Source organism: Zeus faber (assembly GCF_960531495.2).
Source record: "Zeus faber genome assembly, chromosome: 8".
NCBI lineage: Eukaryota > Metazoa > Chordata > Actinopteri > Zeiformes > Zeidae > Zeus > Zeus faber.
In genome coordinates this window covers 28,793,649-28,807,870 of record NC_137195.1, presented here as the reverse complement: position 1 = coordinate 28,807,870, position 14,222 = coordinate 28,793,649, and the positions used below count along the sequence as shown (strand labels likewise).

Here is a 14,222-nt window from a genome sequence, read left to right as displayed (position 1 = left end):
GATTTCGATCCCCTTGCAATGTTAATTTCACCGTGTATCATGGAGGAGGCAATATTGGTCTACATTATGAAGTCTATTGTCAGACCAGTATACCACCGTAAAAATTGCTGAGAAAGGGCTCTTCATACGATACGCTCATATGGCTTTCTACCATAAACAGAACGGGCCATTGTGGCAGTTCCACTTTTTGCTGCTCCCCAACAATGCACCCGTAGCGATGTTTCACTGAGGTATAGTTTAGAGATGAGATGCGGAAATATGAACTCTGTTTATGCCAGTTCATTCACTCTTTGCCGAATTTGGAGTCTGGAGGTGGTGGTGGTGGGGTGAGGATGGTGGGGTTAGTTCCCCCATGAGGAGTACAGTAAACATCTCGCCTCGCAGACGGGCCATAGTCGCTCTTTAATTGACTATGGCCCGTCAAAGGGGTTCTGAACTCCAAACAGTTCCGGAAGGATTCCGATATCCGACACGTCCAGAGATATCTGGGAGGATGGAGGGATTAGAGAGTGGGGAGGTGAATGAGTACAGACTTCCGAGAGCAGAGCACAGAGAGCCGTGGATGGGGCTTTCGGGGAGTCAACGACCACTGAGTCAACCGGCCTGGATGGACCAGGCCGGAGCAGGAGCAGGAGCAGGAGCAGGAGCAGGAGCAGGAGCAGGAGCAGGAGCAGGAGCAGGAGCAGGAGCAGGAGCAGGAGCAAGAGCTTACAACTGAGGTTGCGTCGGCCTCAGCCTCGGGAGTGAAAGGTTGAGGCCAAATTCCTGCGCCTTAAGCATTGAGCTCGCTTGGCAGGACCACATGTGGGCAAATGGACAGCAGTTGTAAAGATTACTGAGATATGTCAAACACAGTGTCCATGATCTATGGTAAACTGGCAGCTAAGCGCTGACGTGAGAGGAGGAGGAGGAGGAGGAGGGAAACCAAAACCAAATTCATCCACTGGCAGCAAATGTGCAGTCTGACGAATAACCTAACTGTTATTGGGTACCACTGCGTATCTTTCTCATGACAGTACGGCAGGACTTTTCAATTAACTCTCCATTTTGTCTGGGCAACAGATAGCATGTCGTCATTCATATAGCATTAACATTACAGGTGTAATTTCTTCTTTCAGTGGAGTGTGGTCAATAATGTACCTGTAACAAAAAAAAAAGACCAAAAGACCAGAATCCGGGGTCTCTACCACTAGAGGTTAACTCATTGTGTCCGACCGACGGTTCATCGCCAGTCCTGCTAGACGTGTGTGAATATGAAATATCTATGAAAAACAAAACAAGTTTCATTGGAAAGTTTAATTTGGTCATCCCTTACTCTCACCCCTTGCATGTCTCTTTGGATTTCAAGGACGTTATGTCACTGTACCTTAGCAATAATAATCATCAATAGGTAGTAAGGAAGGTCTTTTCTATTTTGCGTGTTATTCATTGTTTTTACTTTAGGTTACTTCACAATGTGCCATCAGCCTTGGTGAAACTGGCTAACTGATGGCGATGACACCATCACATCATCAGGGAGAGTAAACACACAATGATTTGAGCCCGTATATAAATACACAGTAGAGCGTAGCTTTTGGTAGCAAAGTTTTGTACGATAAATGTATTTAATTTAGGCCCAAGCACGGGTACACACACACGCACACACACAAGCAAGCACGCCCACACACACACACACACACACACACACACACACACACACACACACACACACACACGCACGTACACGCACGCGCGCACGCACACAAACACAGACACACGTAAGAGAGAGAGGCAAACACACAAACACACGCGCACACACACAGACACACACGTAGCAGTGGCTGTATCATCAGACAGAGAGAGAGAAAGAGAGAGAGAGAGAAAGAGAGAGGGACACACACAAACACACACACACAAGCAGTGGCTAAATCATCAGACAGAGAGCGAGAGAGATATAGAGAGAGAGAGAGAGAGAGAGACACACACACACAAACAAACACACACACACGCACACAGACGCACACACACACACACACACAACAAGGTCTCGGTTAGGATCTCTGGAGGGGTTGACAGATGGAAACAATGTTCTTACTAAATATGAGTTTTTGTTGATCTTTTGACACATGTCATGGTTACTTGATGAAGAAGAAACTACAAGAAGTTTCTTTGTCTCATCTGGGTTTCATGAAATGTTTTGACTCTTCTTTTATAAGTCCTCTGACCAAAGTTTTTTTCATTTGACTTTCTTGGTGATGGTTACTTTAAAGATGCTTTGTACATGTCTGTTCAAAAGCACTTAAGTCTCCATAATCACAATGAAACCAAAAGTATGCTCAGTTTTACCGTGACAGTAAAAGTTGTCCATGTCCCTGCTATGCTGGTCTAGAGCTGGGCATCAGTGATGTCGGAAATACAGGTACTCCTCACTTAACGACCGAGTTGCGTTCCTAGCACCAGGTCGTTATGTCAAGTGGTCGATAAGCCAGGACCCGTGTTATTTCACGGTAAGGGGGCGTGGCCGTTGTGAACACTAGTGTAGTGAATACTGACAGACTGCGTGACACTGAGACTGAGAACGGTGATGAGATGTATACAGTGTATATAGTATATATAGTGTATATAGTATATATAAGTATATATAGTGTATATAGTATATACAGTGTATATAGTATACAGTATATAGTGTATATAGTATATATAGTGTATATTGTATATATATTTAATAGAGTGTATAGTGTATATATAGTATATATCGTGTACTGTATATAGTATTCTGTATAAAGGGTGATGCGCGATGAGATGCTTGACGCTGAGACGCCGCGAACGCAGTGCGCACCTCGTGGTAGTGTACGCAGTGTGCGATACAGACTGGTCAGAGAGCTGGTTGTAAGTCTGAACGGTCGTTAAACAGGTAGGTCCTTAAGTGAGGAGTACCTGTACCAATCACATATCACAATCACAAGGCAACTCCACTTTTACCGAATAAACCTTCACTTCATTTCTTTTCCTCGATTGCACACACAGAAAAGATTAAACACTTACTCAAACTGTGGTATAATAATATAGTATTTGTCTCTCTTATGTGAAGCGTATTATAGACAATGTCAACAGTTCAACCACCAAACCCTGTTAAAATAGTCTGTTGTAGGGGTTTTTTTATAACTTAATTTATAAAAAAATATGTTATTAAGTTATTTATTTAAGTCTACTTATCGTGAACAATGCATCGCAATATGCCATCAAGCTTGGTCCACATTGACCTTTATTAGGGTTTGTTGTTCCTTGACCAACTAGAAACCCAGTTAAAATATACATCCCTACAAATGAATGAAGTATAATTAAACTGTTGATTATATTTTTCTAACCCATCATTTGTTTACTTAATTTTTCATTTTTCATTAAATTCAGTGGTATTTTATTATTTACACAATATAAAAAAAACCTGTCACCTTGTTTTAAGTCGGTTTATCCAAGTCCTGAAAACAGTTCCAGGCAATGCACTGCGCACACGCAGCATACGCATCCACCACTTCCACCACATTTTTCGTGCTCCTTTTCATACACATACTAATATTTTGGGGTCTGTGGTGATGTTATTCGTGACAGAGATCTCCGGTGTGAGCTCGGGATGCTTGCAGGGGGGCTGTCTGACCTGCTCGGACTACAATGGCTGCCTGTCCTGCAAGCCGCGCTTCTTCATGCACCTGGAGAGGATCGGGATGAAGCAGATCGGGGTGTGCATGACTTCCTGTCCGCCAGGCTTCTACGGCACACGGTCCCCGGACAGGAACACCTGCATGAGTGAGTGGACGCGCGCGATTACGTGTGTGTGTGTGTGTGTCTGTGTGTGTGTGTGTGTGTGTGTGTGTGTGCCTGTGTGTGTGTGTGTGTGTGTGTGTGTGTGTGTGTGATATAATAATCATAATCATAATAATCATAATAATCATAATAATCATAATAATCATAATAACAATTGAACAAATTAACAGTCAAAATGATAATTGATAAATGATAATTTTGCCTTCAGTAATGGTTTTCTGCATGTCTGTGGCATAATGATCCTCTGGATAAATGCAATCTGCAAAAATGCAAAATGTGAAAGAGGACCTATTATGCTCCTTTTCAACAAGTTAATATAGGTCTCTGAGGTCCCCAAACATGTTTGGATTTTTTTTTTCTGAAAATACCACTGAGATGATGTATTCTAGCCATTCTAAGATGCCTCTAAACCATCCTGCTCCAGGACGCTCTGTTTCAGTGCACTCCTGAGGCCCCGAGTTCTGCGAGCCAATGGGCTTTGAGCACGAGTTCCAGGTTTTGTGAGCAGATGTGTTTGGAGCATAACGTCTGGGTTCCGTTGTATTTAGTCTGCAAATTTTCACTGATTTCACCTTATCAGTCCACCAAAATCGGTTTCAGAACGAATTTGGGACAAGAAATAAGCAATCCAGAATCTTCACCCATTTTAGATCCACAAGTCTCATTTAAATGTTTGTTCCGACTTTCGTTGCCGTACATCAGGCTTGTGGGGGACACTGCACCGGACACTGTATTTTCTTTTCTTTTTGTTTTTTAAGAAACACACAGCAGAATAGTTTTTTAAATACTGACATTTCCCTCGTCTGCATATTTTTTACGGACAGTTGGCATTAATTCCTCTTTCTTTTAAAATGTTTGTGTTGGTCTGTAAGCCAACAGAGTAGTTCGCTGGGATGTGCTTGTTATTCTCAAGCAGTGGGTTGAGTTCCTCAGATGACGGTGGTTCTAATTCTGCTGAGGCACCATGTGATGTAGGAAGGGATCACGCATCTGAGCGGCTTGTTGAATCACATGTTTTCTAAAATTGGGACCCCATACATTTGCATCTCTGATGATCTACTAACACACAAACTGTGAAAAAAAGGCAACCCAGTCAGTTTGTTGTGAGCAGTGTTACAGAAAACATGTGATTTCAGCAAGCCTTTTCAGTTGCGTTCCCTTCCTACGTCAAGCGGCGGCCTCAGTAGAATTAGACCTGCCCTCCATCTGAGTAACTAATACCAACTGTCCATGAAAAAACTGCAGACGAGGGAAATGTAAGTCTTTAAAAAGTCATTGTGCTATGCGTTTCTTCTTCTGAAAAAAGAAAAAAATGTGATGCGCGGTTCATAGACTGCAGGCTGTGGCGCGCGAATGGCTGTGCGTTTCTACAAACAAAACCAGTAAAAACAGTGCGTTTTTATTGTAGATGTATTTTATTTATTTTACGATGTTTACTAATTGAATGAAAAAAAAATCCCAGTGCGGTGTCCACCACAAGTTTGGAGCACGGCAACCCAAGTTGGAACAAATGTTTAAATGAGGCCTTGCAGATGTAATGAGTGAAGACTCAGCAACTGGATTGCTTATTTCTCACATCTAATTTGTCCAGAAAAAGATTTTGGTGGACTGATGAAGTGAAACAAGTGAAAGTGAGTTCATGAACTTCATACGATGGAACCCATGCTCAAATCATGCTCAAACCCCATTGGCTCACAGAACCCCGGAAGTGAAAACAATTCAAAATCCTCAGAGATCTGCCGGTGTCTGGCCGAAATCAGAGACCCATATAACAGTTGCAGGACCTTTCTGTGATCATCCTGGTTCTTGAACATGCAACACTCACACAATTCCATCTGTCTGTCTGTCAGAGTGCTGGCCAGGGTGCGATTCCTGTTTCAACAGGAACTTCTGCACGCGCTGCCTATCAGGGTTTTACCTTCACCTGGGCAAGTGCCAAGACAGCTGCCCCGAAGGGCTCGTCCCCAGCGACGCGCAGAGGGAGTGTGTTGTCAGTGAGTATTCATTCTTCACTCCTTCATCCTGGACGAGGATATATATAAACTAGGGATGTTAAGGACAGGTTTTTTTTGCTATTCCATTTGTGGGAGGCATTTACTGATTAGTCGTTTTTTGTGTGCATTTATTTTAATTCTGACGTAGACCTATCGGCTTAAAGAACGCAGTCGGTATATATATATATATACATGTTATATGGCTAAATTCACCCCAAAATGTACTTAATGTAAGGTTATTTTCCCAGATCGGCCTTTTTATTTTTCCGTCAGATATGGATTTTCACCAACGTTTATTCAACAAGTTTGTAACATCCAAAGCAATCACCTGTCATTATTTAAATAATTAAATTAGTCGTTTTAACATGATGAGACGATTTTGCCGAATCAACAATGCATTTCTTCACGTGCATTTGCGAATGTAATTGAATGTAATGTAAATTAATTCCTCTCGGTGAATTAGATTATTTAGCTTTGAAAACGCAAGAGAACGGTGTGGTTTTTCCCACAAGTGATGGGCGTCTGACATAGCGAGACGATGAGAAAGCGACGTCTGAAGTGACACCTCATTTCGCTATGCGGCTCATATGTGCGATGGCGCGTGCGTTATGGAGGACAGGAGGCGCTTCAATTAAATATAAAAATTCTCTATGATCGGCCCGTCTCGGAATTCTTAGAAAGAATCCTGAGAAAGCTAAACTCCTGCAGGGCACACCGCCACGTGCACACGCACACTCTGCTCCTACTCCCATTTGGAAAACAGTACCGTTAGTTGTTTATTTTATTTAGAACATTTTGACTCGGCTATAAACAGAACAGAACCCGTCGACAGTTGGTTGATAAGTTGAGACATTTTAACGGAGAAATAATGGGGACCGCAGCCACAGGTCTTTTAACATCCTGCAATTATCATCACGGCGGTTCTCTGCAGAGTGCCCTGTCGACTGCGACATCTGCACTAACGGCGAGACGTGCACGCGCTGCCGGCCGGGCCTGTACCAGCTGACGGGGAAGTGTCACCACGTCTGCCCCGAGGACTACGAGTCCAATGACATGCTCATGGAGTGTGCACCACAAGGTCAGCCCTCCGCCCATGTTGCTGAACATCCGGGCCGCGAATGCGTTTGCATTGGTTTTCAATGATGTGTAGCTCGTGGAGCTGGTTCTGTCAGAAAACTCGACGGCGAGACGTGCTTCCATGCCCTTATCTGGCAGGCCAATTTGAAAGGCCAATCCCTTTTGCCCAACCTGCTTTGTTTCGTTGCTACGCTCCCTACACCTCCCCTGCATCCACCTGTTGGGCTCTACTCTTCTATCCAATGGGGGGGATTCAAGCTCATCACTCCTATATTTCTAGCTCATCAAGTACGTCTGTGTTGGCGGAGAGAGTGATGAGCAGTACTGCTCAGACACCAAACACAAACGATGCAAAATAAATAGAGATCATTTTAGTAGTGAATGGAGTTGTCTGTTAGAAACAACATTTTAATGGAACCCTTTACAATGCAACCCAATGGAATATGACGCAATGTAATGTCGCTGTGATAATAACTATCCCTCTCACCGTGGCATTGCAGTGCACTGCGAGGTGGGCGAGTGGGGCGAGTGGAGCCCCTGCTCCCGGTCGGGCCGGACCTGCGGCTTCAAGCGGGGCCAGGTGGCCCGGACGCGACTGGTCCTCCGCTACCCGTCGCCCTTCGGCAGGCCCTGCCCGGAAATCTCCGAGGTCAAGGAGTGTCTGGTCAAGCGGAGGAGGTGTCCAGGTACTATATTTTTATTTATTTTTATATAAATAAATAAATATATATATATACATATATATATACATATATATATATATGTGTGTGTGTGTGTGTGTGTATATATATATTTATATATATATTATATTTTTATTTATTTTTTTGTGGGGGGAACTTATTATGAGCTGGTATTGCTGCTGACTCTGGTCTTGTTCCCTGCCATTAACTTTGTATTTCTTGAAATATGGGCAGGATTTCAACACTCTATGAATTCCAGACTTCGCTGCTTAAGCCGGTACAATCACAGTTAGCCGCTCTTCCGTTAGGGACTATGGCTGTTTACTCAGAGGGCTGTCATTGTGGTTAGAGCGGGTCGGGGGCGGGAGGGGGGCAGGCGAGGGGCTGGGGAGCACACATGTGCGATGTTGCAAATTGGCTTTGTGTGTGTGTGTGTGTGTGTGTGTGTGTGTGTGTGTGTGTGTGTGTGTGTGTGTGTGTGTGTGTGTGTGTGTGTGTGTGTGTGTGAGTCTGTCTGTCTGTCTGTCTGTCTGTCCGCCCTCTCTACCCCGCCCTCATTTGAGGCCTTTTTGTGTTTTGTTTTTAAACAGCGAGGAGAGTTTTCTCTGCTCTCTTGTAAACAAGGCATAGCGTGATTGCTTCTAACGAACAGAGAAAGCCTGCCGCTTTTGGGCCAACTAATAAAAAAGCATATTTACCCGGAGCATCATATTTGTGGGTTTTTATATAAAGTGTGTTTACGTGTGGTGACGGAGGTACTGTGGCGGCTGCGGCTAGTTGTTTTCTAAGCCCAGTCTCGGTTGTGTTCAATGACAGATCACAGACACCCCAGACCCACGGCAGGGCCCTCACACTTGCAAGACAAACACCGTGCGTGCGTGCGTGCGTGCGTGCGTGCGTGCGTGCGTGCGTGCGTGCGTGCGTGCGTGCGTGCGTGCGTGCGTGCGTGCGTGCGTGCGTGCGTGCGTGTGTGTGTGCGGTGATGCAACAGAGAGAGCCGAGAACTCAGAAACAGCCAGTTCAACATCCTCCCCCAGGGAGGCACGCGGCGACCGGGGGATCAGTATTGGTTTATCCCCACAGCTGCCAGTACACACACGGATACAGTACACTCTTGCTCAGCCCGACTAAAATAACTACATGTTCGCCACTCTGGTGTGGTAATTTGTAATGAAAGTCAACTATGTTGACCTGGCTTGTAATGCGGAACGTGAAATGTGCCCTCTGCAACCCTGTGCGTGCGTGCGTCCATCCCATCCTCCATCCCACTTGCATGCCTCACTCTCATTCTCTTTCAATCTGTATCCCTATCCCAGTCCAGTCTCCCAAACTCGTCCCTTTCTCACACACACACACACACACACACACACACACACACATGCCTGCGCACGTGCACTGGCACATCAACGCACCAAAGCAAACACAGACCCCCGTTAAGCCCCCCTCGCACACCCCCAGGGAGGCTGGGCGGCTGGGTCGCGGCCCGAGGTTTAGCGCGGAGCTGAGTGGACCCTCCCGGACCCCAGGAAAGGAAAAGTTAGTGGACGTAAGGGGGAAAGGAAGGAAGAAATGGAAGGAATGTGAGAAAGGAAGGAATGTGAGAAAGGAACAAAGGAAGGAAAGAAAGAAAGAAAGAAATGAAGAAAGAAAGAAAGAAAGATTACCCAGCTGCCCCGTACCCCAGCAAAGTAAAAGTGAGTGGACGTTAAGGGGAGAGAATGAAAGACACAGCTGTGCACCGGGGGCACCGTTACACGCCGACGGGGCCCCGTTTATCGACCCCCCGGCCCTCCCACGTGCAATTACCCAGCTGCCCCGGCTCGTTTTTTGTTTTTTTTATGCATCCCGGCCCCCGAAGGAGAGGAGCTAATTATCTGGTTGGTCGCCCCCCCCCCCCCGCGCGCTGTTTACGTTCTGCACACGCTAAGGGGTTCAACGGTCTGACCTCGGGGAGCCCCCCGGTAATCCCCCCCCAGCAGCCCTCAGACACCGATACATCCTCCCACTCCTCCTCCTGACCTCCTCCCTCGCTTTCTTCCCTGTTGGATTTTTTTCACCCTCATTCAATTGCTCACACACATTTTACATTTTTACATTTCAAAGTAATTCATTGTCTATTTTTTAAACATCCCAATTTATGAGATCATTCAATCACACACACACACACACACACACACACACATACATACACACACACACATGCACACACACACAATTTTCATTTTTAGATTTCAGGGTAATTTTTTATTTTTTAGAACGTTCAAGTTTATGAGATAACTGCTAACCTCCTGGCGGGATTTTCTTCTCTTTCTTTTTCTTCACATACATTTTTTCAGGATCTGTCTTTGGAACTAAATCGCCGAGCGCCAAGAGCCCACATGGCGTTCTCTCTTTGTGTCGAGGCAACTTGGCCGCCTCCTCCCCCTTTATCTGCGCCTTCAAGATTGCGAGTATTTACACACATCCTCATCCGCCACCGCGCCTTTCAAGTTAACACCGGATAATTTGTCCTCCGATCGACCCGCTGCTCACCCCGCTATCTTGCCGAGTGGGACAGATTGGGTGCCCTCTGCAAACCCTGGCTCCCCGCAAAGTCCCACTACTACACACCAAACACATATACACACACACACACACACACACACACACACACACAGACAAACAGACTCTGGTGGCGCATACCCAAACATACATGCATATACCCCCCTCAAGACAGTTCGTAGCCTTTAATCCCTGCCTGGCTCCCGCCAAAAGCCCCCCAGATGACGACAACATGCCTTCCACAGATGCCGAAGGCACACACACACACACACACACACACACACACACACACACACACACAGTGCCCTGTCTCTGTCATTCTTTGATCTGTCTCATACATTCCCTTGTTAATTTGCATTTCATTTGGACTTGTTTTTTATATCCCTCTACCTTTTTATTCTATCCTTCAATCTACTGTATCTACTGTATCTATTCAATTCAACTCAGTTCGAATTTGCTTTATTAGCATGAAGACATGTATCAATTGTGATATTACACAACATATATACTGTAGGAAAAGACATTATGACAACAATGAAATTAATGAATAAATAAATAGTTGTGACAACAATTCTAAATGTATACGTTGGAGATGTGTTGAATTGAACAACATCCAGACGTTTTATATATTCCAAAAATTGTCAGCATGTGCCTTTCTTCCTCATTAAATGTCTAACTTGAGGTCGACAGGCCCTTTTCCCCACACACACACACTGTTTACAGAATCCATCTGAAACGGTTCCATCCAGCAAAACACGAGTAGGCTCGATAAACAATCGCAATCATGTCGGCACCGCCGTGGATTAGGTTTCTTCGTTGTCTCGAAAAGAGGAAGAAAAATAAGCATAAAATACAGTATGACTAATCCATTGATCTTGTAAATGGTTACGGTGTCAGGGCAGAGAAAACAATGTGAGAGGGGGCCACTTCCTGTGTTTATAGAGGAGAGCGGGGAGACCCCAAATGACTCAGTCCACCGGAATACGCCGTCTGTCTGTCCATCAATATATGGAAAATGTGGCAATGTGTACGGTTAACTGTACACAATAAAATATGACAATATACGCTAAACCTGATGATAAACAAAAAAGATATTACGTAATAAATAACCTGGGAAAAAAAAAACCCAGAGAAACATTAAGAACATTCGGAGCCCCGGAGGTGACGGTTTTCTTTTTCTTCCTCATCGCTTCATGTGAAACGCGCGTTGCGAGAGGGAACTTCCAGGGCAACGCCCCGTCCCGCGTGGAGGTACGAGCAGCTCCGGAAAGTGGGCAAATCAGTAATCAAGCATGATCGAAGCCCCCCCCCCCATGTGTGTGCCGCCTTTCTCTTGAAAACATGATTTATTTCACCCAAACCGGGATCTAATAAAACCGGGAAAATGTGGACATATATAATTTATAAATCTAGTAGTGAACCAGAAAGCTGCACCTAAAATGAGAGGGGGGTCATATTGTATGCATACATGAACTCTCCCCTTCTTTTTGGGGGGTGGGGGGTGTATCTGCTCCTGGCAGGGAGCAGACTTAAAGACGGTGGAGTCGGCTGGTATACGGCCCGGTATCACTCCAAGAGGAGCCCTGGAATGTGCGGGTCAGAGCCGGGTTGGCGAGCGCTTCCCCGTGGTCCGAACCAGAGAACCTGGTGATTAATGAACAATCTGAAGGAAGAGGGAGATGCAAGGGAGTAAAGGAGGGGCAGACAGAAGAGAGAACGCGAAAGGGGAGTCTGTCTCTCTCTCTCTCTCTGTCTCTCTCTGTCTCTGTCTCTGTCTCTCTCTCTGTCTCTCTCTCTGTCTCTCTCTCGTTCATTCTCTTTGCCCCTCCATCCCTGTGCCTACTGCCTACTTCAGCAGTTTCACAATCCCCCGTCCAGCCGGCCAACCGAGCCGCCGGTACACTCCACACACACTCCACACACACTCCACACACACGCACACACACACACACACACACACACACAGCGGCGAAACAACAGGAAATGGCTCCTGGTTTTACCAAGAAGATCTCTCTCTCTCTCTCTCCCTCTCTCTCTCTGGGGTGGATCTTGTTATTATCATTAATAACTTCAGCCTCAACAGATAAACCTCCGGCATTCCTAAACTCTTCGTTTTGTTTATGGGACGGTGTTGCAAGAGCAGATGAATCTGGGGGTTTATTTAAAGGCTTTCTATTTTGGACAAAGACTGGTTCCGAGGGAGCCGAGAACAGCTGAGGGACCGGCGGTGCACGGTGATTTATTGGGAAACACTGACACCTACGGGCCGAACTAGAGAATTACGTCAAGCGACCAAGTAGGGTCAAGAACTCTCCTGTACTATTTTTAACCTTTCAGAACACCCAAAACAAATGTTCAGGACAAATTGGGAGAGGAGGAGACAGCAAATATCACGCTGTTGTTTTTTCCGCGTCCGTCTCTGTCTTCATAGAGTGTCGAGTGTGATGAGCGATGTCTTTCTTATTAGCGATGCGAGGTCCCAGTATCCACGCCGACGATCGACCTTAAAAAAAAAATGTATTTTCCTCTCTCTGCCCCTTTCCCAGGGCCGAGGAAAAAGGGCGATCGGCGGCCGGAGGGACGGAGGAACCGCAACAGCAGGAGGGACAAGGACAGCCTGGAGGTGCGGCGGGAGAGGAAGAGGGAGCGCGAGAGGGACAGGGAGGTGGGCGACGGCGAAGAGGCCGAGAGCAGGAACAAGACGGAGCACAGGCATCGCAGGGGCCAGGACAAGGAGCCGGAGCCGGAGACGGCGCCGCCCGAGGACGGTCCCGCACAATAGCACCCCCTCCCAGGGCCGGAGGGGGAAGACGAGAAGAAGAGAGAAGGAGAAAAATAAAAGACAGCAAAAAGCCTCTCCACCCTCACCTCCCTTTTTAGATCTCTCTCCCCCACTTCCAACCTCCACCTGCAGGGGGTGCTGCTGCTACCTACACGGTTTGAATATACTGTTAATGCACAAGCAGGAGGGGGGGGGCTCTGTCTTATCTCTCTCCCTTTTTCGATGTTCTTTTCTTTCTTCCGACTCGCTCTCCACCCCGAGCCTTTGACTCCTCCACCTTGACCCTCGCACCCGGGAAACTACAACAAATCTCCACTGGCTTTTCTCTCTCTCCACATGTGTGAAGAAACTGTTGTTGGGCCTGAATGGAACCAAGTTGAAAAAGAAAATAACAAAAAAAAAAAGGAAAACAAAGAAATGTCTGTGACTTTGTGAGGACTGATAGACAGATAAACGGATAAACATACGTGTCGGATGGACCATGAGGTTATATTATTGTGAGCTTGTTGTTGATATGGTTATTTAATGGGGCCCAGGTACAACATCGTTTTGTTTTTTTTCTTTGAATGTAGATTATTTGACATTATGTAGAATCCTTGTTTTATGATGTCGTTCCAGTTTTTTTTTTCTTTAGATGTCTCTGCCATTATGTCAATTTTTACAGAATTTCATCTTCATCTTGCAGCCTCCTCCTTCTGATTATAAGGGCCAGAATGACAAAACAGATGTGCGTGCTTGAAAAATGCAAGTCAAAGGAATGGATCGTGTTGTTGCCATCAAATGAAGGTCACAAAACTATTTGTTTTGTTTTTTTGTTAATGTCGGGGCCAAAAAAAATGGGAGTTTTCTCCCAGATGAATGCAAAAAATCTGCTATACCACTGTTGTTGTTTCTTCCTATTAGTGTAAATAGGATGTGTGCTTTCAATTAATTACCAAAAAAATAAAAATCCTTTGACCATAAACCAAAAGCACCTGTATGTCAAATAAAACTATATTGGGTTTGTATATGTTTCTGTGGTCTTATTATTCTTGGTTCCTCTTCCAAATTGTTCCACATTGCTCTCATATAATTAATCATTTTATTTACTTAAGTAGAGAGGTCAAATGGTTCTTTGACTAGTCATTTTGGGTGTGGCTATTTGTACTTTAACATCAGTAAAAGCTCGGAGCCCTTCCACCACCACTGAGTTGAAGCTGATACAGATTAAAGGTGCACTACGTAGAATCCCCCAATGTTTATGCTCTGATTGTTACACGGTGAGTAATTAACTTTAGATTTCAACAAATGTCTTCCCTTTTACTGAAATGCAAGTATTCCATATGCAGAGGTAAAATGATAACGGAT

The 14,222-nt window shown here is 45.4% G+C and overlaps 1 protein-coding gene across 1 annotated transcript in view; it reads left to right on the top strand.

Moving 5' to 3' along the window:
- Window positions 1-13,870, top strand: part of rspo3 (R-spondin 3) — a 16,035-nt gene extending 2,165 nt beyond the window's left edge. Inside the window, exons 2-6 of the mRNA XM_080005579.1 lie at window positions 3,589-3,783; window positions 5,652-5,795; window positions 6,727-6,873; window positions 7,373-7,558; window positions 12,640-13,870. Coding sequence (XP_079861705.1) covers window positions 3,589-3,783; window positions 5,652-5,795; window positions 6,727-6,873; window positions 7,373-7,558; window positions 12,640-12,875 — 908 coding nt within the window. The 3' untranslated portion in view covers window positions 12,876-13,870. The remainder of the gene's footprint in view (window positions 1-3,588; window positions 3,784-5,651; window positions 5,796-6,726; window positions 6,874-7,372; window positions 7,559-12,639) is intronic.
- The last annotated feature ends 352 nt before the right edge of the window (window positions 13,871-14,222 follow it).